Here is a 23,494-nt window from a genome sequence, read left to right as displayed (position 1 = left end):
TAAGGCATTTCGGGGACTTTTTATGGAATTGTTTTAATTTATTAGTACAGCATTTTACTGTGATCCAATGTTGGCGTACGAAAAAAGTATATTTTTTCTGAATTTTAACCACAAAAATGGATATAGCTAAGTATTTTAAGGCAAATGAGTGCATTTTAGTCATTTTTGAGAAACTTTTATTTTCGGAGATTTGTTCAGGAATTTATTGGTATAGCATTTTTTTGTGATCAAAATTTGGTTTTGAGTTAAGTTGAGTTGGTTAAAAGTTAAATTTGTTGTCAAAATGTGAAGGTTTTTGTCTTTTTTGGTCAAAAACTAATAAATTATGACAGATTTTTTTTTAAATGTATCTTTTCCTGCATGTTTCTAAACAAATTAGCACAATTAAAGAACGTTAACTATTTTATTTTATGAAATTTGTTGTCAAAATGTGAAGTTTGTGTATTTTTTGGTAAAAAAAAACTAATACATTTTGACGAATATTTTTATAAAATTATTTTTTTTCAAAATGTGTCTTTTCCTGCATGTTTCTCAATAAATTAGGGCAATTACGGAACTTTCAAAATTTTTTAAATTAAATTTGCTGTCAAAATTTTTGGTCAAACACTAATACATTTTGAAGAAAATTTTTGCAAAATTATTTTTCAAAATAGTATTTTTATGCATTTGTCTAAAAAATTAGGGCATTTAAAGAACAGTGGGATAATGAGGGACAGCCTCAATCAATTAAAACCAGCACTTTTAGTAACATGCATGTATTTCGCCTTCATCTCCATATAACCAACAAAAACTCTATAGTATCCAAGACATGATCTAAACTTGAAAAGCACACATATTTAATCTTAATTCTTCCATATTTAACATAAAATAAGCAGATAAGGTGCAACAAAATATGACCTGATGTCAAAATCAACCATTTCATTGTAAACAGATCTCTGTAAAACCAACAACTCCTGTGGATTATATGGCCATCTGTGAAATCATGAAAATAAATAGTAGAAATAACCCAGCGCCACTAAACAGATTTTTCATCACAATCCAGCAGGTGGCAGGCCAACAGCCTTTCTCAGTACTAGGATTAGCACGTTTCTGAAACACATTAGTAGCAGAAAAGCAACCTAATGTTAAAACCTATGCTATAACAAGATTCAGTGGCCATGAATATATATTCTACATCGTGGTAGAACTCTATACAGCTGTGTCCAGAGTGAACTTTGACCTGAATCTCTCTTGAGATATTCTGCAGTCGGTTAACCGATATGAATGTGCAGATTGCACTGCATAGTAAACACTGGTAACTATTACTGCAGTAATTTTATCCAACTCAGTTTGCAAAAAAATACTGTACACCTTTGGATGTTTTCTGTTGTGTACTTGTGTAGTTGTAGTGAGACTCACTTGCACCGTGTCGTTTCCCATCAAAGTCACTTCCATGCCCGACAGAAAAGCCGTTTTTACGCCAATTCCAGAATGCTGGTCCAGAATCTCCACCCACCGGTCTCAGACAAAAAACATCTTTTTTTTCGGCACACTGTACATGGGCGCCTTCACAGTATCAAAACAACTACGCGCTATACAATGTCAGACGCTAAAGTGTGTGTGTGATTGCTGCGAGTCAGCAGTTTGATTGACACACCCCTCAGCCTGTCAGCTTCCGCCTTATCCACGAAGTCACCTATCATTGCTGATAGACTACCCATAGACAGCCAGGCACATGAAATAGTTGATTTTCAATTGTGTAATGTCGAATGAAAAAGTGGGACAAAATGTTCAATTTGGCTAAAATTGCTGTGCAGTACAACGTAAAGCGGGACTGGTCTATTTAAAATGTCTAATCCATTAAAGACAGTGACAAAAACACATATTTTAAGCCAAAAACGCTTCTGTATGTTTTTTCTTTTTTTATATACCAGATTTAATATCTTTATATTCGAACTCCAAAATAATAGTGTATTAAAATAGTAAAAAAAAAAAAAAGTAAAATAGTGTATGATGAACGTTGTTTATTTTGTCATAAATGTGAATGTGAAAAAAGACGCACAGTAAGAAAAGTTAAACAAAACTGTTACCTACAGTGTTCAAATATAGTGTATAAATTATACATATATGTTGTAAGTTACACAATAAAGCTGCAGAGTTCTCCTCGTGTCAAAAACGGCTCAGATACTTGGCTTCTTTGTTTTATGTTGTTTTTCAGTCTTTTTTCAAACTACAGATAAAGAATTGAAATGTAAAAAAATCTACTTCTACACAGCGTCCTCATCAAAAGGCTAAAGTACAACATTTTGTGTATGCATGACATTTCTCTTACCCTATAGATGCACTTTTTATTTCTGTCCACACGAGGGTGCTCTACGCCCGCTACAACATGCGTCTTCTTCGTGTTAAAAAATAGTCCTTTTTCTCCTCTGCAGCTCATGGCCAGTTTGTTCAGCCGCCGTCTGAGTTTTACTTCCACTGCAGATTGAAGCCGTTTGAAAAGCAGAGAAAAACAACTGTCTCACAAGTTCTTGTGCGAAACACTTCCTCGAGCTCTACAGCGACATCTGATTGGTTGGTGCTGGTATATGTCCAGTGTGCGGCACCAGTGAGACCAGCAGAGAGAGGGAGAACAGGAGAACTGACAGGGAAATGGTCGACGCCCCGCCACAGTCCTTAGCGTTTTCCTGTGGATGTTTTATGCGTCATTGTTAGATATACTGTACATAAAAATGTAACAAATTATAGTATATAATTTTACAAGTAAATCATTTACAATGCATAATTTTTTTAATTAGATTTGACCAGTTCAGACAGAGTCTGAAAATTTATCAATACTGCAATTTATTTATTTAAATTTCAACTTAAAAATAAATGTGAAGAGCTAACACTGCAATTGATTTACTGTAAATATGCCACAGTTTTAGCAACAAAACATTTTCTGTACCTTCGGATGGTAGGCGTGGCAGGACTCTGGGCGACGTCGGATCTTTTGGGATTTCATCCTGTTGCACTTCACTGTGGCGTTATGTTCACAGAGGTTAAAGAAAACAACGGGATTTCAAGTACGTGGGAAAAATGAAACACGAATCAACCAGTAGGAAGTGGTTCTGTTTTCTTCTCATTGACCAAAGGATATATTTGATCTCTTTGGGCTCCAAGGGAATGGTTCCATACTGACGGGAGCAATCACAGTCGGCCTCAGTCACCACCAGAACCAGATTACTGTCAGGAACCTGCTGCACCACAAACATCCTGAAACACAAACATTGTTACATTGACCCGCACGTATCACATTCAGTCAACAGGCCGGTGCGTGTCGTACTTCTGGCAGCGTCCACACTTGATGAGACTGTTGGCCTCTTTGACGGTGGAGTCGTACATGAAGCCAGGATAGGCTGTGTCACACGGCTTCATCGCCTCCACCTTCTTCTGCTTATGAGCTGATGAGATACAGACAAACACACGAAAATATTCACTTTACTGCAGCAGAGGATCAACAAAATAGTTCATGGTTGTTTTTTAATTTAGGAAAACCATTGTTTTCTAAAAAATATATTTATAAAATCTAAAAATCTATAAATATAGCGCCTTATTAATCCAGTTACAAAATGTCTATTAATATTTTTTCACTTTTTTTTTCTTTTTTTACTGTTTTTCCTTCTTAGGCTAGAAAATGCTTATTTTACCACGAAAATGATTAGAAAATGCTTATTTTATCACGAAAATGATGAAAAGATTAAAAATCTTTTCATCATTGTTTATTTACTGCAAAAACATGCGATAGAGCGAACACTCAATACAAGAATACATCTGAAAATATTTTTTTCAGTCCTATGGGAATGAACACACTGGCTGCTACTGACCTTTTCTTTTCCTCAAGACACATTTATTTTCGTTATGAATAACAACATCCATCACAGGTCATACTTACTTGTGTGATAACCAGCCTTGGCTGAAGAAATGGAGATGAGTCACAGCGTGTGTACAACACAGGTGATGGCGATGAAGATGATGAAGGTGATGGAGATGAGGCCATTAAAGATGTTTGTAAATGAGAAAAAAAGCAGTGATGAGATAAAGGATAAAAACACACAGCCATACACGACACCTCTCTATTTTATGAACAGTAGTTTTGAAAAAAATGACGGCAGATGATTGGAGAACTCATGCACTCAGGTCCCGGAGGTTGGACTGAACACAGACAAATGCACAGATGGACTGACGGAGATTTGTCCGCAGTTTAATTTTCATCAGGTCTTACCGTCCACAAAATAGTCCGAGTGCCAGAGACCACAGAAGTTAAAGTCCAGGAGGAACCTGACGGAGACAAACAAGACAGAAATGATGTGTTATATTCTAACTTTTAAAAAGTGTTATGTTCAGGGTATTCAAATGAATGGTGCTACAGTTTGAACTGTGCCATCAAGAAAATATATGATGTCATTTTCTATTTATTTAAAGGTAAGTCATAAAGTCTTAGGACAAACATAGGACATGATTTAGGAAAATAACCAAGCTAGGTGTTTGAAAAGGTAACATTTTACATTTGTAGACTTTTTTGATTGATAATTGTAGAGCAAAGCACCAATAGCCTAGGAAAGACATGAATGATTCAATAACAATCAATGGCCTGGAATCTAAGGCAATGAATTTTCTACAAGTCATAAGAATGAAAATATCATAAATCCCATAACATGGTATTTTAAAGTTATTTTTTATAGTGACCTATGCTCATTCAAGTGTGTTGTTAATCCTTCATTTAGAACAGTCAAACACAAAATCAACTCCCATCATACCAGGCAGCCGTTAATACTTACATCAGTGCGTTAGAGAAGAACCACCTGATTAAAGCCACAATCCCATAAAACGGCTACGGAACAAATGGAAACACACGAAGAAGAACGCATTGAGCAGAACGCAAAACAACAAGTGATAGAAATATGGGTCAAATATTTCTACTTTGTTTGTGGTATCTGTTCTAACAGCATGTGGTTGACGTGGTTAGCAGAAATGTCATCATGTGTAACGATGCCACTCACACTGAGCAGAGGTCTGGCACCGCTGGAGTGATGGTGACTGTTCTTACACATGGCCTGGTAGTCGAACAACGACACCCTGCAAACACACAGATAGATTACAATTCTTCACAGTGTCTTGGATTATATGGCCACACAATCGAATATTTTTAAAGAAAAAGAGTTAAAGGAGTTTGTACTTTTTAAACATTCCCATCTTGATGAGTGAGGCCATGACAGAACCATCCACCTCGCCAAAGAAACGACCAACCTGCAAAACACGTTAGGAAGGTACACATGGTTATTTCAACACAAAATTACAGTCGATATTATCAATGACAGTAATAACAGTATACAAAAATTGCTTTGTGTCTGTCTTTATTCCATTATATATTTTGTTTCTTTCTCCAAGTTTCTTTACTTCTTTAATTAGAAAAATGTATTTTCAGAGTATGTGTCGCACTAGTGCCCTCTAGCGGCTGTCAGTGTGAAAATAACGAACATGTAAATTTTCAGTGATACAGGAGAAGCAGATACTGGTACACAAGCCGAGAGTGCCCTCTAGCGGCTGTCCGTGTGAAAATAGCAAACGTGAAAAGTCTCACCTGCGTCGCAACCCACGCCAAAGGATGAAAAAATGCGACTTATAGCTAAACTAAACAACTCATCTCTGTCACCATTAACCAAAACAAAAGTAGAATAATAATAATAAAAAAAGAGTAAACAAATAACGTATGCAGCTCCTAGAAATATACTTTCCTACAAATAAACACTCTATAGTGTCAGCATCTGGAGTTCTAGAATTACATTTTAAATTCATTTTATTTAATATATAAAAGATATCTGTGAGTTTCTTCCCCAGGAAATATATAAAAGATATCTGTGAGTTGGACGCAGTTTCTTCCCCAGGAATATATAAAAGATATCTGTGAGTTGGAAGCAGTTTCTTCCCCAGGAAAAAAACCTTACATTTTATATCCAAAAAGAAAAAAAATCAATTCAAAAGAAATATAAAAAAAGAGCAGTAAAGTTCTCAGGTCCACAAAAGACCTTCTCTAGGGTTCAGACCCCGGCCTCGTGTGTGATTAACATGACATTACTTCTTAAATTACAAAGTAATGACAAGGAAAAAGCTGAAGCCAAAGATTTTGTTTCTACACTATTAAAGAAAAGGTCAAAGGAAAACTTTGAAGGGGTTAATCTTTTTCATTAAAAAAAGACTTCAATGTCCTCCACAGGTCGTGTCCATCAGTCCAACCTCCTCTGAGGCCCCAGGATAATCCTGCAGCAGCTCCTCAGTCATGTCCATCGAGCAGAAAAAACATTTCCTGAGGGCCAGCATTTTGCTTTCTCACCCTGCTTCACTCACTGACTACACTTCCTACTTCTGACATATTCCTTTTAGTCAGCACCAGCTTAATTTCTCTGCTCTTTAAATATTTACCCTGCCTTGCAACAAACTACCGACTGCACCTTACACCAGGGAGGACTCTGCCTGTCCAGAGTGTGTGTGCAAAGTCCAGCTCAGCAAAACACTAGAGATGCACTTCATCATTTTTGCTTAGTACAGCCAGTGGGAATGCAGCATGCGGTGTATTGCAAATATTAAAAAATGAGCTTCTGAAGTTTTTTTTTTTTTTGCCCTCTATTTTTCCTATACAACTTGACATTTTAATGCTGTATGTTTAAACTGCGTTACAATTTCCTCTTTTCTGGAATTGTACCATAAAAGTGCCTCTGACTTTCACTGCTGCTGCATTACTCACTGCATACACTTCCCTGAAACTAACAAACAAACCAAACACAGACTTCCAGGTGATAGACTGCCTCCCTCTGGCACTGGCTGCACCAGCTTGTGTTTTATGACTTGTGCTGTTTAACAGTGACACGTGGTGTTGCGACTGTCTGCTCCTGACAACGGACTTTATGTTTGATTATTTTTCCCTGCCGTATTGTCGTTATGTTATAACCAAATGTTACAGATATATATTTGTTTCAGTTCTGCAAACAGACTGAACTTCATGTGATCAGAATGGATTGAGTTCTGGGTTTTATCCATAATTAAGACCATTAAAGCATTTAATTAAAAAAAAAATTAGTCCAATATAGAAGGTCTTAATTAGGCATGTCCGATATTAACTTTTTGCCAATATCGCTTACGCCAATATTGTTCAAACACTTAATTTCCGATTCAGATATCAACCAACACTGATGTTGGCCTGGTAATATTTATTTATTTATCTCTACAAACCGCGGTATGAGTATGAGATTATTAAATGAATGCAATGCTGCCATCTAGTGACCTTCGCTTTAATATACAGCTGTTTATCCCCAAAACCATTTTTACGGCACACATCATTTGACGAAATCCAGACATTGCGTTATCGGGTTTTCATTATGGGAGGAAAAACTGATGACGATTCTTACAGATATTACATAAAATGCTAATATCGGCCGTAGTAAGGCAGTAATAGTTACTGTGTTTTATCGACTACAGTCGGTCTTTCTTTGTGCCTGTAACGATCTGTTGCCCTGAAGGATCTCACCTCATTCCTCTCTTTGGACAGCAAAACAAAGCCATTATTGTCGACCAGGAAACAGTTGAGATCCTAAAAAAAAGCATCATCATAGACATGAGTTACTGAAGTTGTTGAGCATAAAATATTTCTTGTAATAAGGACAAAGGGTCAAAGAGAAGGTCCTTACAGCACTCTCACAGCTCAGTGGACACACGCCCTCTACTGTTGAACACTGAAATAAAACATGTATCAGTGAAATGTTAAAGGGGAAAAATTGCACAATTCTGTAAAGCTGAATTTTTTTGTTTTTGACATGATAAGCTACGCTTAGCAAATGTAAGATTTGATAAAATAAAGTGACTCCTCTGCTTTGAAGCTATAAATATTCACTACTTACATCTGTATCACTGGGCTGGAAGCAACAATAAGTCGTGAGTTGAGGAAGTTGCAAGGAGAAGAAACAAAAACACATTAAAAAACATTGCACGTTTACTGGTTTTTAAACTCTAAACAAAAACATTAGATCGTCAAAGCTTTGATTGGTTGGTTACCACTGCAGATATTCTTTTACATGTTAGTATTTAATCAATAAATACAATTATAAAAACATACATGAGGTATATAATGCAATGAATAACTGCAAATAATTTGTCTATGTAATAGTTATAGGCAGAAGAATTGAATACTGTTCTTTGAGTGGCTTTCTTCAAGTCCTGCAAGTACGTCAGGGTTGTGTTCAACTAAACAGGCTCAGCTTTCACACTGGGTAATTAAATTGAAGCTAGATGACAGATGGATCATTTTACTTCACCACATACACCTTTTGAGATATTTTTGTTTGGTGATGCACAATGGGAATTTTCAAAAGGGATGCTGAGATGCTAGAATCTCATATGTGCTTTATGTTAAAAAGAAATCCAACCTTTCCCTGTGCCCATGGTTTAAATGGCAGGTTTATTAGTACAGTAAGTCTTCAAGACACTGAGATACTGACTTCAGGGCCTGTTAAAAATGCTGCAGAGACGGAATAAGACAGAACAGGCTGTTAAAGATTAAAGCTAAATGCAACATCTGCAGTGCATATCCCTGTTTTAAATGGATTTCGTGAGGTTTTTTGCTGAACTGAAGTGGCACTGTATGATAGTCCTGTGAATTTGGCAGTATGCTGAACTGAAGTGGCACTGTATGATATTGAAGTCCTGTGAATTTAAATTTGGCAGTGAACACATTAATCCAGGGCTGTTACAGCTGTCCGCTCTCATTAATAACATTATCTACACCATCGACCTGCCACAGGACGTTGGCACATATTCGGCTGCACGGTGGCCTCTGCTTCACTGAGCTACGATAGACCAGCACAAGGACAAACACCTGTGTGTTCCAAATTGGCTCATGACTCAAGTCAAGTGTAGGTTTGACGGTTTGTTTATTTTTGAATGACTGCCTCTTTCAGCCTTGACCCAGAATCCACTCTGTTCTTGGTTTAGACAATTTCTCTGGAAGATTGTGTTCATTGGGAATGTCCTTTATTTGGTGTATTAAAAGAGCTACAGTGGTCCCTCGCAAAAAATGTGATATTTATTATAATACTTACATATATATTAACCCCTTAAGAACCCTATAGGACGCGTCGTAGAGCGTAAAATGTGGCAAAAAAGCTGTCAAACGAAACTTTCACAGATCTCGTTTACCCGTGCACAGCTTTCACAAATCTCGTTTACCGGTATGTACACGTTATTTCTTGCAATACTGTGTATGTATGTGTTAGAAAAGGTGTTTCTTAATACTTTTTTCTTACTATTTCTTCTTAGGATAGAAAATGCTTATTTTATCACGAAAATAATAAAAATATTGGACATTTTTTTATATACCACAAAATATTCTGCAATACAAGAATGCATTTAAAATATTAAAAACCCACGATGCACTGAGGGAACGATTGCCGATCCACAATACAGCGAGGGACGACTGTATTTGCTATTGTCCAAGTTAAGGCAATCAATATCTCAAAGAGCAAACGAAACAAACTGCCACGACAGCTTTTCTCCAAAATGGCAGGATTAGAAAAAGAAGAAAAATAATGAGTTTAATGAATCTAATAAATGAATCTAAATTAAACCCCTCTGTTCTGCTCCGAGGATTATCCTGATTAAAAATGTTGAACGTGGTCATCTTGTTCTTCACTTAGATTAAAAGTCTACCTGCCTCTGCAGTCCCTTACGAACACAAAAGAAAATTAAGGAAATAACCTCTAAATCTGCAGGATTATCCAGCAGGTGGTAACGCAGCTGGAAACAGTCGTACGTCTCTGAAACTCATTGATCACTGACTGTGTGCCCATCCATTAACAAGAGCAACGCTGTCAGAACGCAGACAAAGCTGCTTCTCTGTTTATATTCCCACAGCTCTGGCTGTTTATATTCTCGTAGCTTGTAAAAAAAGATGATGATCCAACACATCTGATCTAAACTCTGAAGACTGAAGCCCAGGAGTTTAGATTGAACCCCATCTACAAATTAGAAAGTTTCACTAAGTTTCCGTGTTTGAATGATGAACATATGCATTACATGAAGTGTCTCGTAGTTGGCGACAGACGTGATGACACGTGATGATTTACCAGATTCATAAAAAATGACCATTCAGTAGAACAGGATTTTTTTCAGTTACCTGCTTTGCAATGGTCCAGAATCTCTTCTCCAGCATATCCAAGGACATCTGCACCCCAATAGCTAAAAATAGAAAACACACACACACAAGACAAGGTTGGAGCGTGCAGAGTGACACTGCTGTTGTGTACGTGGTTAAAGGAAGGAGCAGGAGACAGAAAATCAATTCAACCCTTTGTCTTGTCTTTACACTAATGAAAAGATGTAAACACTGATCATCCTTCTGCTGTGTGTGTGTGTGTGTGAGTCAATATAACACGCAGCAGTAACAGGTTCATTACTCTGAGTAAATACATTGATGTTGGTCAAGTCGGGGGACATGCTGTTTGTTTGGTACATCAACCACAGGGTAACATTCTCTGAAGCGTCTTCCTCCCTCCAATCACAGCTGATTACATTAGCTACGTCTTTTCTCTGGGTCCAGAGTGTGGTTGACCTTTCAAACAGACAGGACTGGGTTTTCTGAGATGTTTTACAAAATGCTTTTCAAGTTTTTATGAAGGTTTGCGGCAAAAAACAACAAGTCATCATCTTAGGGATTACTTTAGTTGGAGAATAAGCCACAGATGTTGATGTGAGTGTGAGAGGCTGTTGTCTCTGTACAGTATGTGACCCAATAATGAAACACAGTAGTGAGCTGTCCAAGGTTCACTTCAACTTGTCCTGAAGTCACATTGGCATTCAGCCACTCTCCCCTCCCTCGACCCCCCACGCCCCGACCCTGAACAAGATTAAGCCGTAAAAAATAAATGGACGGATGAAGCGAGTTGTCTAGATGTTGAGTATAAAATGAAGGAACACCTCTGAACAAGGCCAGATGCATTTTTGTTGAGTGGAAAAAAAAACCCCAAGGTTGTTTTTATATATGTGTCCATAAAGTATACGGGTCCTCAGAGAAACGTAATATGTGCTGTGTATATAATATAAACTGTGTTCGCACATCTATAATGAAAACTCTTTTTCACACGGGCAGCTCGGCTTTAGCACACACAAACACACACACACACACAGACACACACACACAGGTGATTCAAGGTGACGCTTGTGTACTACCATTACTGCAGCACTGAAGAGTAGAAATGCTGTAAGAGCTTTTATTTGTGTCACGGCATGTTATTAAACTTACAGCTACTGAGTTTTTCACTCACAGCGATCTGTCCTGTGTTGCTGCAGCAGTAAAAAAAAGTGCAAATATTCAACAATATTCTCTTTTTCTTGTGAAATAAAGAACAAAAGTAAATTTAAAGTGCCTGAACCAAGTCCAAGTCACCTGGGATTCATGCCGGGGCAACTTTGGGGGTTACTTTCGGACCAAAACCGACCCAGCATGTGAGTAGGCGCCCCAAAACCGACCCAGCATGTGAGTAGGCCCCCTATAGACTATATATAAGAAATGTTTGGCAAAATATTTTTTAAAAATATTTCTATACTCAGCATTGTCCAGTCAACCCAGAAGGCAAGACAAATGAATAGCTACACTGAGAACAGTGACCCCTGGCTGCAGCCCAGATGAAAAGTGAAAAGAAGAAGACGAAATAAACGGAGAGGTCGCATTTGTATCTGAGACAGTCGTGATCTGTGGGTTGGTCGTTTAAGACTCTTTGCTGCAGGATCACCAGTCTGTAGACTTTTCTGTGTTTCATTTCATTTCTCTGCCGTTTCCTCCTCTCCTGTCCTCATCACTGCAGCGACACACTTTTTGCTGCAGTCTGTGAGGACAAATCCACCAAGGAGACAGAACACACTATTACTATTTGTACATTTCCGCCAGAACGCAAACTTTACATATACTTTATTTTGCTCTTGGGAATCTTTGGCTTCTGCCGTGTCACTTTATTACGTTTTATACTACTGGCTGTTAAAATGTTTTTTTTACTTTCAAAGTTCTAACAGTCAATGATCTGTTCTCAGTTCTCAGTTCTCTCAGCTTAAAAAAACACAGGACAGGGTTCTTTGGGTTCTATCCTCTCCTTTTTACTCCATAACAAATATATTGACAAAAATACATTTTCAAAAAATTGTAATTTTGTCTAATCTGACCAAATCAATCAGCATCATATTTTCTCAGGTTGCCCTAAACTAGGCAAATTTGATGTTTTTTTTAATGTAACCTACAACTGTGGTTTTCAAAGTAGGGGGCGAAGCTGGTGCAAAGGAGGGAGAGAGCCATTGCAGTTAAATGAAGTTGGAAGTTTTACAACTATTTTTCGCAGAGAGAGATAAAGATTTTTTTTTGATGCAATATTTTCTGTATTTGTTCTACAGAGGGGAAATAACACGTTTTGTGTTTAAAGTAAAGCTTTCACTTTAAAATCTGTTGGTGTTTTAAGTCACAAATGTTGCATCAAAACACATGGAAAATACTTAAAAATTATATATTTTTTAGTTTTTTTCCTGACCATACATTTATCCCTAATTTTTCCCCAGTGTAAAAATGCAAGCATGGCAGATAATAATGACAAACAATGACGTAGGAAAAATGCCCTATGATGCATCTGTGAGTCCTGACCGAGTGTTTGAAACAGATCGTCCTTCACTTCATGTCCACACTGCATCTGCTGCTGCAAAGCACTTTATCTCAGGGGATTCCTTAAAAACGACGAAATAGAACTGCAGTATTTCCATTACACCACGAGGTGGCAGCATTAACGACCAAGACCGCCATTTGGTTGCATTGAAAAATAGCCAACCTTACAATAAATAAATATATTACAAACAAATATCTAATTTTAGCATCTCCTCTTTACCGCCCCCCCCCCCCCCCCCATCCACCCCACCGTGCCTTCATTGAGAGCAGCTGCAGCTGTAACACTCAGCCATTACTATTCTGGTTCAAGTGCTTAAATATACAGTATACAGTCTGAACAACACAAAGAGGATGAAGGATACACAACACACACACATCAGCATCATCATCATCATCATCGCCCTCGTCCACACCCCCCACCGCCACACCCAGAACCACCACCAGCAGCAGCAGCAGCATGTGGCTTCGTTAGCTCTGTCCCTCCCTCTCCCTCCCTCTCCCTCCTCTCTCTCTCTCTCAAACTCACTCACAGGGGCTCGCTCGCCCTTACACACTGCCTGGGTGTGTGTTTGACTGCTCTAAGAGGATGCAGGATGTGGATGAAGAGGAGAAACATTTGATCCTGAAACAAAGACCTGGTCTGAGATCAGCTCCGGTTCTCGGAGTCAAGATCTGGAAGCTGTTTCCCTGATCCTGATTTTGCGATTGAATCTGAAATGCTGCGTCTGGAGAGGAAGTACAGTTTCCTTGGTCTGACTCTGTTTGGAGGATGAAGCAGTAGAGAAGATGGTGAGTGTTCTGTGTCTCTCTCTGTGTGTGTGTGTGTGCATCAAGTGGTCAGACCTAATTCAGGCTAAATGACACCTGAATACCTGAATCTAATAAACAATTTCAAACTTAAATCCCCGTTGTTCATGAATTAGTGACGTTATTGGTTCACAGTTTTTAATCAGCACGTGACTTTTGTCCGTTTTCTGCTTTATTTCCATCCAGTTTTTATCACGGTTGGGATTAGAAAAAGGAATGCAGCTGGATTAGAAATTAAAGACAGACTCCCAGACTCATACTCTTCCACTGCTTCATGTTAAATATTAATTACTTAATTAATACTAGAACACGTTACATCAGGAACATTTCTTCCTGATTCTCTGTAAGTGTCAAAGCCACAGTCACAGACGTCCTCCTACAGGTCAAACTGAACAGAGAAGTTAAACAGCCTGAACCTGAGATAAACATTGAAAATGTTAAAGATTTATAAGATATATATTCATAGTTGACAGTCTTTTACACCTATTTAAGGTTTCTGTTATCTGATCTGTATTTAGCATTCACTTTAAATTTAATGTTCTGATCTGTATTTAGCATTCACTTTAAACAGAAATTTAGTGTCCAAAATTATATATATTTATATATTGCAGACAAAATATGGACTCATCGTTTTGAGATTATCAACAAAATTGCATAATTTCTCTGAAAATGTACAGATATGGTTTCATATCCATCAGTGACAGAAAACACTCTAATACACAAACACTGAGGTTTTGTGAACTGCATCTTTTTTCAGAAAGCTCTCCATGTTGCAATTTACTTGTAATGATATTTTGAGCAAAGTTTTTTAGCTGTTTTTACTGTTACATTTGAACAATAATTCCAAATCTTGGTTATCTGGAGACAAAAAGTTTGGAGCTGTTTTTTCTGTGTGAAAGTTGAACTCCCTACCAAGTCTGATCTCACCTCACCAAATAAAAGCATTAGTGATTTTCCTGAGAGGCGGTCTTAAGGAACGCATGAGTTAATAAATATACATATGTACGTGTGTGTGTGTGTGTGTGTGTTGATGATTTGTTAAGCCTGCCTGTGTGTGGATGCTGCAGTGTGTTTGTGCTCCTGCCCTTTTGGAACCAACGCTGCCTTGTTGGGAGGAAAGTGTAGCCACAGGGGGGAAGAAGCAGACTGTCAGAGGCCATTAGGCAGCCAGCAGGGAGCAGGCTACAGCCCAGGGAAGCAGAACAATGCAGCTGAGATAAAGCACGCAAGAAATGCCATGGCTGCAGGACTTGAAGTGACTCAAGCGGCAAAACTCTCTGTCTACACTTTGTCATGATGCAGTGGGCAGAAACCGATGACCTCTGGGTGCACAGTATGGGACACGAACCCATGAACTGTCTGTAATAACTGGTAATAAAAGCAGCGGCAACAGGTTAAATTATTAATCACTGACCCCAACAACAGACAACACCAAGTTTTTTTTTTGGGGGTGGGGGCTACTTTGCTTAAATTTCGCTCAACCTTATGTGAAATAACAAATTGTTGACGAGAATGTTTTGATTTTCTGTTGAATTAACTGAACTGAGACTAAGACTAAAGTATTTTTAACTGAACTGAGACTAAGACTAAAGTATAATTTTGTCAGAAGACTTGGAGTAAATCAAAAATGTCTCTAAAAATGACAACGCGTTCTACAAATAGAAAAAAATATATAAATGTTTTTAATCATTAAAAGGGAAAAAACTGTTATTACGTTTCTATTTAGTTGAGTTCAGTTTTGCGTTTAAAAGCAGATGTAAAGCTGTAACGTAACGTCATTTCGTTGGATTATGGTTTTATGGATTAGAGACATGATCTCTGCTTCACTTAAGAAGGTTTTCAAGAGGCCGGTGATGCTGAACATCAGCAGGATGATTGACAGATGAAATGAAAGGCCACGCAAATGTGTGACGATCACGCAGTCATAAATATACAGCGCTCTATATGTTCTCATCTGTGTGAGCCCAGGTGGTAGATGGGGGGGCGGAGTTGTTCTGATACCATCTGTCCCACATGAATTAAAGCCACATTTTTAATCTGCAAGCTCTCTTTTTTGATCGTCTGTATGACCGCGGCCTTCTGACTTTTTAAACGTTCTGAGGTTCAGGTTCTGTGCCAAGTTTGTTAAAGTTTGAAGGACATAAAAAAAGCGTAAGTCTAACGCATTTGACCAAAAAAATGGTCTTAACTACAAGGTAAAGCTAAGTGTTATGTAGCACTTAATCGCTTCACTGGTGTTCTTCAATCTCACAAGGCTGAAGAAAACACAGACATTTTGACGTGAAGAGAGCAATAGACGGATGATGCAGAGAGAGAGACAGACAGAGAGAGAGAGAGAGAGAGAGAGAGAGAGAGAGAGAGAGATGCTGTCTAGTTAAAAACAAGAGAGGAGTGACTTCAGCACTTGATAAACAGAGGGTGAAACAGCCAAGCCCTACATCTAGTGTTTTGTTCATCAGACGAAGGGCCAACGTTAAATCACGTCCCTGTTCATCCTCTTACAGGCGGCAGTGGTCGATCTAATGTGTCCAACAGCTGTCAGGTCTGATCTGGGCTTCAAGTCATATAGTTCTCAAAAACTAAACAACAGCGACAACATCATCTTTACACGGCGCCTTCCGCTCACCTTTTACTTCCATATCCCCCAGAACAACTTCATCAACAACAACAGCAAAATAATACACAGGAGAACACTGACATTGGCGTCGCCAAAACATTTCACAGACAATAAAAATCTCATCAGCACTAATGACATGATTACTAAGCTAAAAACACTAACGTCACAAGGTCACTGGCATCAGAAAATACAAACTCAATAAGAACAAAAAGAACTGCTGCAGAATTCACAGAGAAAAGATCAGAGATGTTTTGTTGTTTTACACTTACTGCAGCTAAAATCCTCATTTTAACTCTCCCCCAAAAAAGTGAGTGTATCTAAACCAGGTGGTTGGGTTCATTTCAGCCAGGAAGACATGTTTTTACATCGTTCAGTTAAATAATTCAAGATCTGAGTCTAGCTAAGAGGAGACCGGGCTTTTGTTAAATCTTGACACATTGATTTTATTGGATTATTATTTTTTTGAATGTTATATTTTTAGTTTTGTCCTACGCCTTTAATTGATCATATTCCATTTTATTTATATTGTATATGATAATTACATTTAAGCCTTTTATTTATGAGGTCTTTTACTAATTTTGTACACAGCACAAATGCATTCAGCTGTTTCACTTAAAATCAATACGTTCAGGTTGACATTTTGAAATTATATTTCTGACTGTGAATCAGTGAATCAGCTGATGCTCCATGTGACTGTAGAGAGGGTGAGAGGTGTCTCTGAATAGCTGGAGCACCAGCACTAAACTGTGTCTTTTCACTAACCCTGCAGAGGATTCTGTGTGAACATCCTCTGGGAGGTAAGGGATGCTCTCATTTCTGTTCTCCTGTTTGTCTTAGGCAATAAAAATATTCTTTGGTAATCACATGTGCTTCTCCGCACGTGTCCTCCAACATCCACCTGCAGTGAAATGAGTCCTGGGCCTAAATGTCAGTGGCGCCTCCTGCAGATCACTGCAGAGTGACTGGCATTTTTATGCCAACGTGACAAAAGAAAGACCTGCAACAAAAGAAAGACCTTGAGGCTGCGTTTATCTAGCTTCATAGAAGCAACAGAGTGCTGATGGAGTGACGACACTTTCCCTCTTTCTCTGCAGCTTTATCTCTCGTGCAAACTTCCTCTGCATGCACAAGTACCAGGAACTGACAGAAATATCCGGAGGAAAATTAAAGACCAAAGCCTTTTGCTGATCGTTCTGTACATGCTACAGACTGCTGATGCTCTACTGTTTCTGCAGTGAACAGGAACTGCGTGTGGGTGTTTGGAAAAACAGAAATTGGCATTGACTTTTCTTCAGTGCTGCTGGATGAAAAAATACAGAAGATGATTTCACCTTATCATGAAGCTCCCTGTGTGAGAGAAAACGTGAATGAGAAATAAAAAAAAAGCTGTTAAATCCTGGAGTGTGAAGCAAATATATTGTCCGGCCGTTCGGCAAAGAACTTAAGCTTTTGATGCGTTTCAATCTGCACTTTCCATGTACTCTGCATAATCCCACTAATTAAGGTGCACTCTCCCCGGCAGCTGAGAGGTTGGAGGAACAGGCTTATGGAAAAAAAAAAGAGAGAAAGAAATTATCAGCATGAATTGCAGAGCAGATGTGAAGTGTGAAAGCGTGACATGTTGGAGCTGCAAGAGAGCAAAGTAAATCTAAAGAAAACTGCACCAAGATTATCCTCTGTGATGGATCAGAGACGAGTGGAGTACATCCAGTCGACTGGACGTTTAAAATACACGTCCACGTTATTTGTAAATGGGAGACAAATCTTAGCAAACAATCAAAATGATTACATACTCAGTGATTCCCAACCACTGAGCCGTGGCCCACAGGTGTGCCGTGAGAGATCATCAGGTGTGCTGTGGAAAATTAACTAATTTAACATAATTGGGCTGAAAACTATTATTTATTCATTGCATATTATTTTTCTTTGCTCGTCAAAGCATGAAAGGCAGAACGATTATACACTCTTCTGCTAGGTGGCAGCGGACGGCTATGAAAACTAAAAAAAAGAGAATCAGAGCTGTTGATAAGATATTTGTGAGTGTCTTTCTTCAATTCCTGCCAGTATATCAGCACTGTCTTCAACTAAACAGGCTGAGATTTTAGTCTTTGCAGCCTTTTTTTAATGTTTCTACAACCAACATTTCTTTCTAAACAAAGATAAATCGTTTCTGTGTTTTATGTGTCGTAGGAAGCCACAGCTATACGTTGCAGTCTCCTGGCCGTGAGCACGGACAGCCAGATGTCGGCCTGAGGCTGCAGCGGACATGGAGAGTCTGCGTGAGCTTGGACGCCGTCTTACTCCTTCTCACTGTAGGTATTCTTTTCAACTCCAATGTTGTAAATCACAGTATTTCTCTCTTATCAGTGAAACTCCACTTGTAGCGTTTTAAAAAAATACTCCCACATTTTGACTATTAAAGTACACAGTTCACTCTGTAAAAAAAACTCTATATCCTAATCATCCAGAAAAAGCTCTTAAATCAATCAACTATTGAGTTTCTTTCTGGCAGAAACACAGCTGTGAGAGACAATAGAACAAATGGACGCGTAAATATTGAGTTAACTCCTGCTCACAGCAGTGAAGATGGAACATAAAGTACTAGAGTGCTAGACTGAGAGGTTTTTTCAAAAATAGGAATGCAAACTTCCATCAGTTAAAAAAACATTCTGCAGAAATATTCCCCGGTTAATAAAAGGTGAAAACTTACTTAAAAAAGTGCAACTTACAGAAGTAGCAGATACAGATACAAAAGCCTAGAGTGCCCTCTAGTGGCAGTCAGTGTGAAAATAACGAACAGGTAAACTTATATATTTTAATATATAAGTCACAAACCCAGCCAAGGATGAAAAAAAGTGCAAAAATATGGTAAATAAACTAAAATAATCAAATGTTCCAAATACACTATCTTGTTCCCTGTAACATGTTTGATTTGAATCTCTGTTCATCTTCCCTTCCGTTCCAGCTCTCTCCACTCTGGTGCTGGTTCTGCTCCGTCTGTTGGGTTCCGTGCACAGCTGTCCTGGCATCTGCACCTGTTACGGCAACACAACCGACTGCTCTTCCCTTGGACTTCTCTCTCTGGCACCTATCCTAGCTCTGTTGAACCAGGACACTGTTTTTCTGCGCCTATCGCAGAACAACATTTCCTCTCTTGGCAAGACAGGACTGTCCAACCTGAGCAGCCTGGAGCTCCTGGATATTTCCCAGAACCATTTTTCCTCGCTGCAGTCTGGTGTCTTCTCAGGCTTGAGCGGCCTACGTTGGCTCAACCTTTCCTCAAACTACCTCGGAGTACATTTGGCAACATCTGAGGCCAACGACAACGCAGATGCAGCACAGGGCTCCAACGCAAGTCAGGGATTGAGCAAAGACATTTTCAAGGGTTTGTGGCAGCTGCAGGTGCTTGACTTGTCTTCTAATGGCCTCCCCTGGCTGCCAAAGGGCTTACTAGATGGGCTCCAGAGGCTCAACTGGCTGTCGTTGACCAAGAACCAGCTCGTGGCTCTGGACAGAGTGACCTTTGAGCCTCTGGTGCATCTTCAGCACCTGCAGCTCATTGGAAACCCCTGGGAGTGTGACTGCAAACTAAGAGACTTCAAGTACTGGATGGAGTGGTTAATATTCAGGGGTGAGCGAAACTGAACTATAAACCCGTCAATATCACAAAAAAATACAGGTGACCTTCAACTTTGAGGGTTTTTATTAGGAGTCTAAAATATATGAAGAAATAGGCCAGTGATTCCCAACCACTGTGTCGTGAGAGATCACTAGATGTGCCGTGGAAATTGATCAAATCTCAATTATTTGGTCCAAAACTATTATTTATTTATAGCAATTTTTTGTTTGTCTATGCGTGATAGGTAGAACAATAACATTTTCTTCACTAGGCGGCAGCAGACTAAAAGGCTAGGAGACTAAAAAAAACAATCATAGCTGTTTAAGATCTTTGTAGGTATATAACTAATCTAATGTGTGTGTTTATATATTAATGCATGCATATGTTATGCATAACTGTACCAACTTATACAGTCTATCTCTCATTTCTCACCCTCCCTCCCTCCTCCCTCCCCCTCTCTCCTCTCTGTTTTGCAGATGGACAAGTAGACGCCATGTGGTGCAGCCTCCCAGCTGATGTGAAGGGCAGGGATATCCGCAGCATTCCCGCAGAGATGTTCAGCCATTGCATGCACAGTCCAAAGAAGGAGGGTGGGTCGGGTCACGCCACCCGGTCCTCCTGCCCATCTGCCCGTGGAGGCGGCAGCGAGGAATGTGTTCGACAGCGTTACAGGCCCGTGAGCGTCCGTCGGGCACATGGCACACAGATTGTTGTGGGTGTTGTTTGTGGCACGGTGTGTGTTCTCATGGTGGTTGCAGCGACTTATGGCTGTGCCTACGCCTCACTGATGGCACGGTACCAGAGGGAGATGAAGAGCCGCGGTCAGCCGCTGATGGCCGAGTGCGGAGCAGAGACAGACCAAGAGGACGGACAACTGACATCCCTGACGTCCCTGACCTCACCGGAGCAGACACCACCCAAAGAGGCCTATGGTGTCGTGCATGGCTATCGCATCAGTAGCTTCTGACACAATTCCTTCCAGAACAATCTGGCTGCCCCTGCTGCCTGATTCCTTATCACTGATGAGGCATTTGGAGAGAGAAACCCTGCTGCTCTGGCTTTGTGCTGAAAATCTCCATGAGCAACTGATTATGCTACAGGGAAAGAAAAACTGGACTAGACTCAGTAGAACTAGAAAGCTGCAGCTTGTCTTTTAATGTATGGAAGCTCTGTGAATTGTTACTCCCTGTGCTGCGTCTCTCAGCCAGCTTTTAAACTCCTCTGGAGCCGCAGTTTGGCACTTTGCACCTTGACTTTCCTTCAAACGTCTGTTTGTTTTTGTTTTTTTCCCTTTAGGAATAAGAAACAGTTGTCTGTTGTCTGAAGAACACCCTTAGGAAGTTGCATGTACGTTTTACTTTAACATACTGTGTTCAAACGCTAGAGGACGCTGTTGAACTCTGTCCCGAAATAGACATTTTTAATCATGTCAGAATCTGCTGCTGTCAAGGAATTGCTGCTTCAAGCCTCAAGTGATAGACTCATTTATAGAACTACTAGCCCTCTACTGCCTCCTGGAGGACAGGGCCTGAGCTACAATAGTTTCATATCAAGCACAAACCCAGAAACTCAATGCAACAGCCAATAATATCAAAGTAAGAGATGTTAGTGGGAAAACCCATGCTATAGAACAAATGAGACCGTCAGTCTACACAACTACTGTCAGTGTTCACTGCTGTTTGAGGATGGTCCATATTTCTGTGAATCAGAAGTATGGCATCAGTTAACTCAAGGATGAAATAATAAACTCTATATTTATTTAATATGATTTGTTTCCTTCCATTATTACATCACAGTTCTCATGGGTTAAGAATCGGTAATGATGTAATTCTGAACTGTATTCAAACACATTAGGACCGTCAATGTGTGTTCGTTTATAATATAACACTGCTAAGCCACAAGCATTTAACGCCTCTCACTCCACAAGCTGAAATGCAGATCCAAACCATTCCAGAGCCTTGCACACAATATAGTGAAAATTCCAAATAATCAACATCAACATATTTTTTTCCCTGCCCCACGTCTCATCTGTCAGATGTAGATCAGATGTTTCTCCATCTCAACAATGAGCTTAAAACTGTGGTTTACACGAGAAGCTCAAGCTGTATCCTCCAATCACAACACAACGCAGGTGGATGACACATAGTGTAGATCCATAGATCCATCCATCCATCCATCCATCCATCCATCCATCCACCCATCCATCCATCCATCCAGGCACATAGGAAAACTAAATCCAAGTCTATTGGCCAAGAGGCCATATACAATATTGTCATTCAACTCTGAAAAGTTATGGTAAACTGAAAAGTTTAAGGTATAATAACGTTGTTAGCCTCTACGCCCCCCTGTGGCCAACATAATAAGCCCTTTCAATGTCACAGAAGTAGCCCATAAAAGAATATTGATTTCATTCTTAGTTTCTGATTTTACTCTTATAAAAGGTGCAGCAGGGCCACTTACCTCCTGCCACAGCCGTCTTTCCTTTAGAAGACACCGTCACAGAGGTTGTTGCAATTATGTACTTGACTCCTGACCAAGAAAAATGAAAAAAAAAACAAAAACCATCAGTTTCTACGTGTTTTCAGTTTATCTCACACCCAGAGGAATGTGTTTTAGATTCTACAGGAATGATGCGGGACAGACCTTTGTCATTAACGATGTAGTAGTAGAAACTTCCAGGAGTGTTTTCCACAGCCAGACGGTACCACAGAGGGAAGTGATCCATGGTGAACAGGTTGTCTTTGTCCGATGCAGTCAGGAACTTTCTGTGTGGCAGAAGTTGGATTTACTTTTAAATCTATGGGAACCTATGGCAACCTGGGCATCAAAATCAGATCAGGACTTTTTTGCTTCTTGTTGTCAACAAGTTGTTGTTTCTGAGATAGTTCTTTAACTTAGTTCATCTTTCTCATATTATAATGTGATGTCAAATTTGTTCGCTTTTGCCAAATTATTAAAATTTTGAGCACCTTTCCCCCATATACAGAATACATTTTGATCATTTTTAACCATATTTAACAGATTTGTCCTTTATTCCTCTTTATTTTTGTCTTATTACTTCCTTTAATTTTGGACATAATTGCTTTAACTGCTTAAATGAGCTAACAGAGTATATTTTCAAACTGACTTTGCCACTCTGGTCTCCATCCCTGCATATCGGATGATTCTCATCAGACCGGAACGAGTGCCAAGAAAAGCTGTCTCAGCTCCAGGTTCCACCCTGCAAGAAAAAAAAAGAAAAGAAAAGGAAAATAAGACAGGACCAGAGAAAAACCTCTAAGTTTCCTTGTAAACAGAAACAACACTCTGGTCTGGATGTTCTGTCAGGTGACCTGTCATTTAGCATCAGGGCGTTCCAATAGGCCTCCAGGGGAGCAGTGACCACGGCATCAAACAGCATCTGCTGCAGTAACACCTCGTCACCTACACAACAGGTCAAATGCACACTTAGTACTAGATCATGACCATATTTCAGGTAATTATTATTTTTAATAATAGAAATACAAGTCCATTAAGTGTATATATTGTGAAAACACACATTCTAGTTCAGGGTCCTTCCCCAACAGATATCGAACCGCAGCCTGAAGCTGTGTGTGTTTCCGATGTGCAGGGTCAATGTCTGTCTCACAGTAAGTCCTGAGGAAAGAAATATTTGGAAAAACAAATTTACACACGCATAGAAAATTAGACACAAATCCTCACTTTTATCCATATTAATAGCCTTGTAAATTGCAATTTAGAT

General features: G+C 39.3%; 2 protein-coding genes across 2 annotated transcripts in view; one reads left to right on the top strand and one right to left on the bottom strand.

Annotated features, from left to right (window-relative positions):
- Positions 1 to 548: 548 nt before the first annotated feature.
- Positions 549 to 23,494, bottom strand: part of LOC103379950 (voltage-dependent calcium channel subunit alpha-2/delta-4-like) — a 32,690-nt gene continuing 9,744 nt past the window's right edge. Inside the window, exons 23-40 of the mRNA XM_025056145.1 lie at positions 23,291 to 23,388; positions 23,085 to 23,175; positions 22,880 to 22,972; positions 22,396 to 22,517; positions 22,213 to 22,281; positions 10,184 to 10,245; positions 7,914 to 7,928; positions 7,704 to 7,748; positions 7,544 to 7,606; positions 5,198 to 5,268; positions 5,022 to 5,097; positions 4,800 to 4,852; positions 4,244 to 4,299; positions 3,914 to 3,934; positions 3,305 to 3,422; positions 3,119 to 3,234; positions 2,927 to 3,009; positions 549 to 2,666 (exon numbers count right to left, since the gene is read on the bottom strand). Coding sequence (XP_024911913.1) covers positions 2,535 to 2,666; positions 2,927 to 3,009; positions 3,119 to 3,234; positions 3,305 to 3,422; positions 3,914 to 3,934; positions 4,244 to 4,299; positions 4,800 to 4,852; positions 5,022 to 5,097; positions 5,198 to 5,268; positions 7,544 to 7,606; positions 7,704 to 7,748; positions 7,914 to 7,928; positions 10,184 to 10,245; positions 22,213 to 22,281; positions 22,396 to 22,517; positions 22,880 to 22,972; positions 23,085 to 23,175; positions 23,291 to 23,388 — 1,384 coding nt within the window. The 3' untranslated portion in view covers positions 549 to 2,534. The remainder of the gene's footprint in view (positions 2,667 to 2,926; positions 3,010 to 3,118; positions 3,235 to 3,304; positions 3,423 to 3,913; positions 3,935 to 4,243; positions 4,300 to 4,799; positions 4,853 to 5,021; positions 5,098 to 5,197; positions 5,269 to 7,543; positions 7,607 to 7,703; positions 7,749 to 7,913; positions 7,929 to 10,183; positions 10,246 to 22,212; positions 22,282 to 22,395; positions 22,518 to 22,879; positions 22,973 to 23,084; positions 23,176 to 23,290; positions 23,389 to 23,494) is intronic.
- On the top strand, positions 13,253 to 21,517 carry LOC103379945 (leucine-rich repeat and transmembrane domain-containing protein 2-like). Its single transcript, XM_008311681.3, has 4 exons — positions 13,253 to 13,498; positions 18,324 to 18,445; positions 19,099 to 19,764; positions 20,229 to 21,517. The coding sequence occupies exons 2-4, from the start codon at positions 18,400 to 18,402 to the stop codon at positions 20,717 to 20,719; spliced, it is 1,203 nt and encodes a 400-aa protein (XP_008309903.1). The 5' UTR covers positions 13,253 to 13,498; positions 18,324 to 18,399; the 3' UTR covers positions 20,720 to 21,517.

This window comes from Cynoglossus semilaevis, chromosome 6, assembly GCF_000523025.1.
Source record: "Cynoglossus semilaevis isolate Cse_v1.0 chromosome 6, Cse_v1.0, whole genome shotgun sequence".
NCBI lineage: Eukaryota > Metazoa > Chordata > Actinopteri > Pleuronectiformes > Cynoglossidae > Cynoglossus > Cynoglossus semilaevis.
Note: the sequence above shows the minus strand (reverse complement) of the source record. Positions and strands in the feature narration are given on the sequence as shown.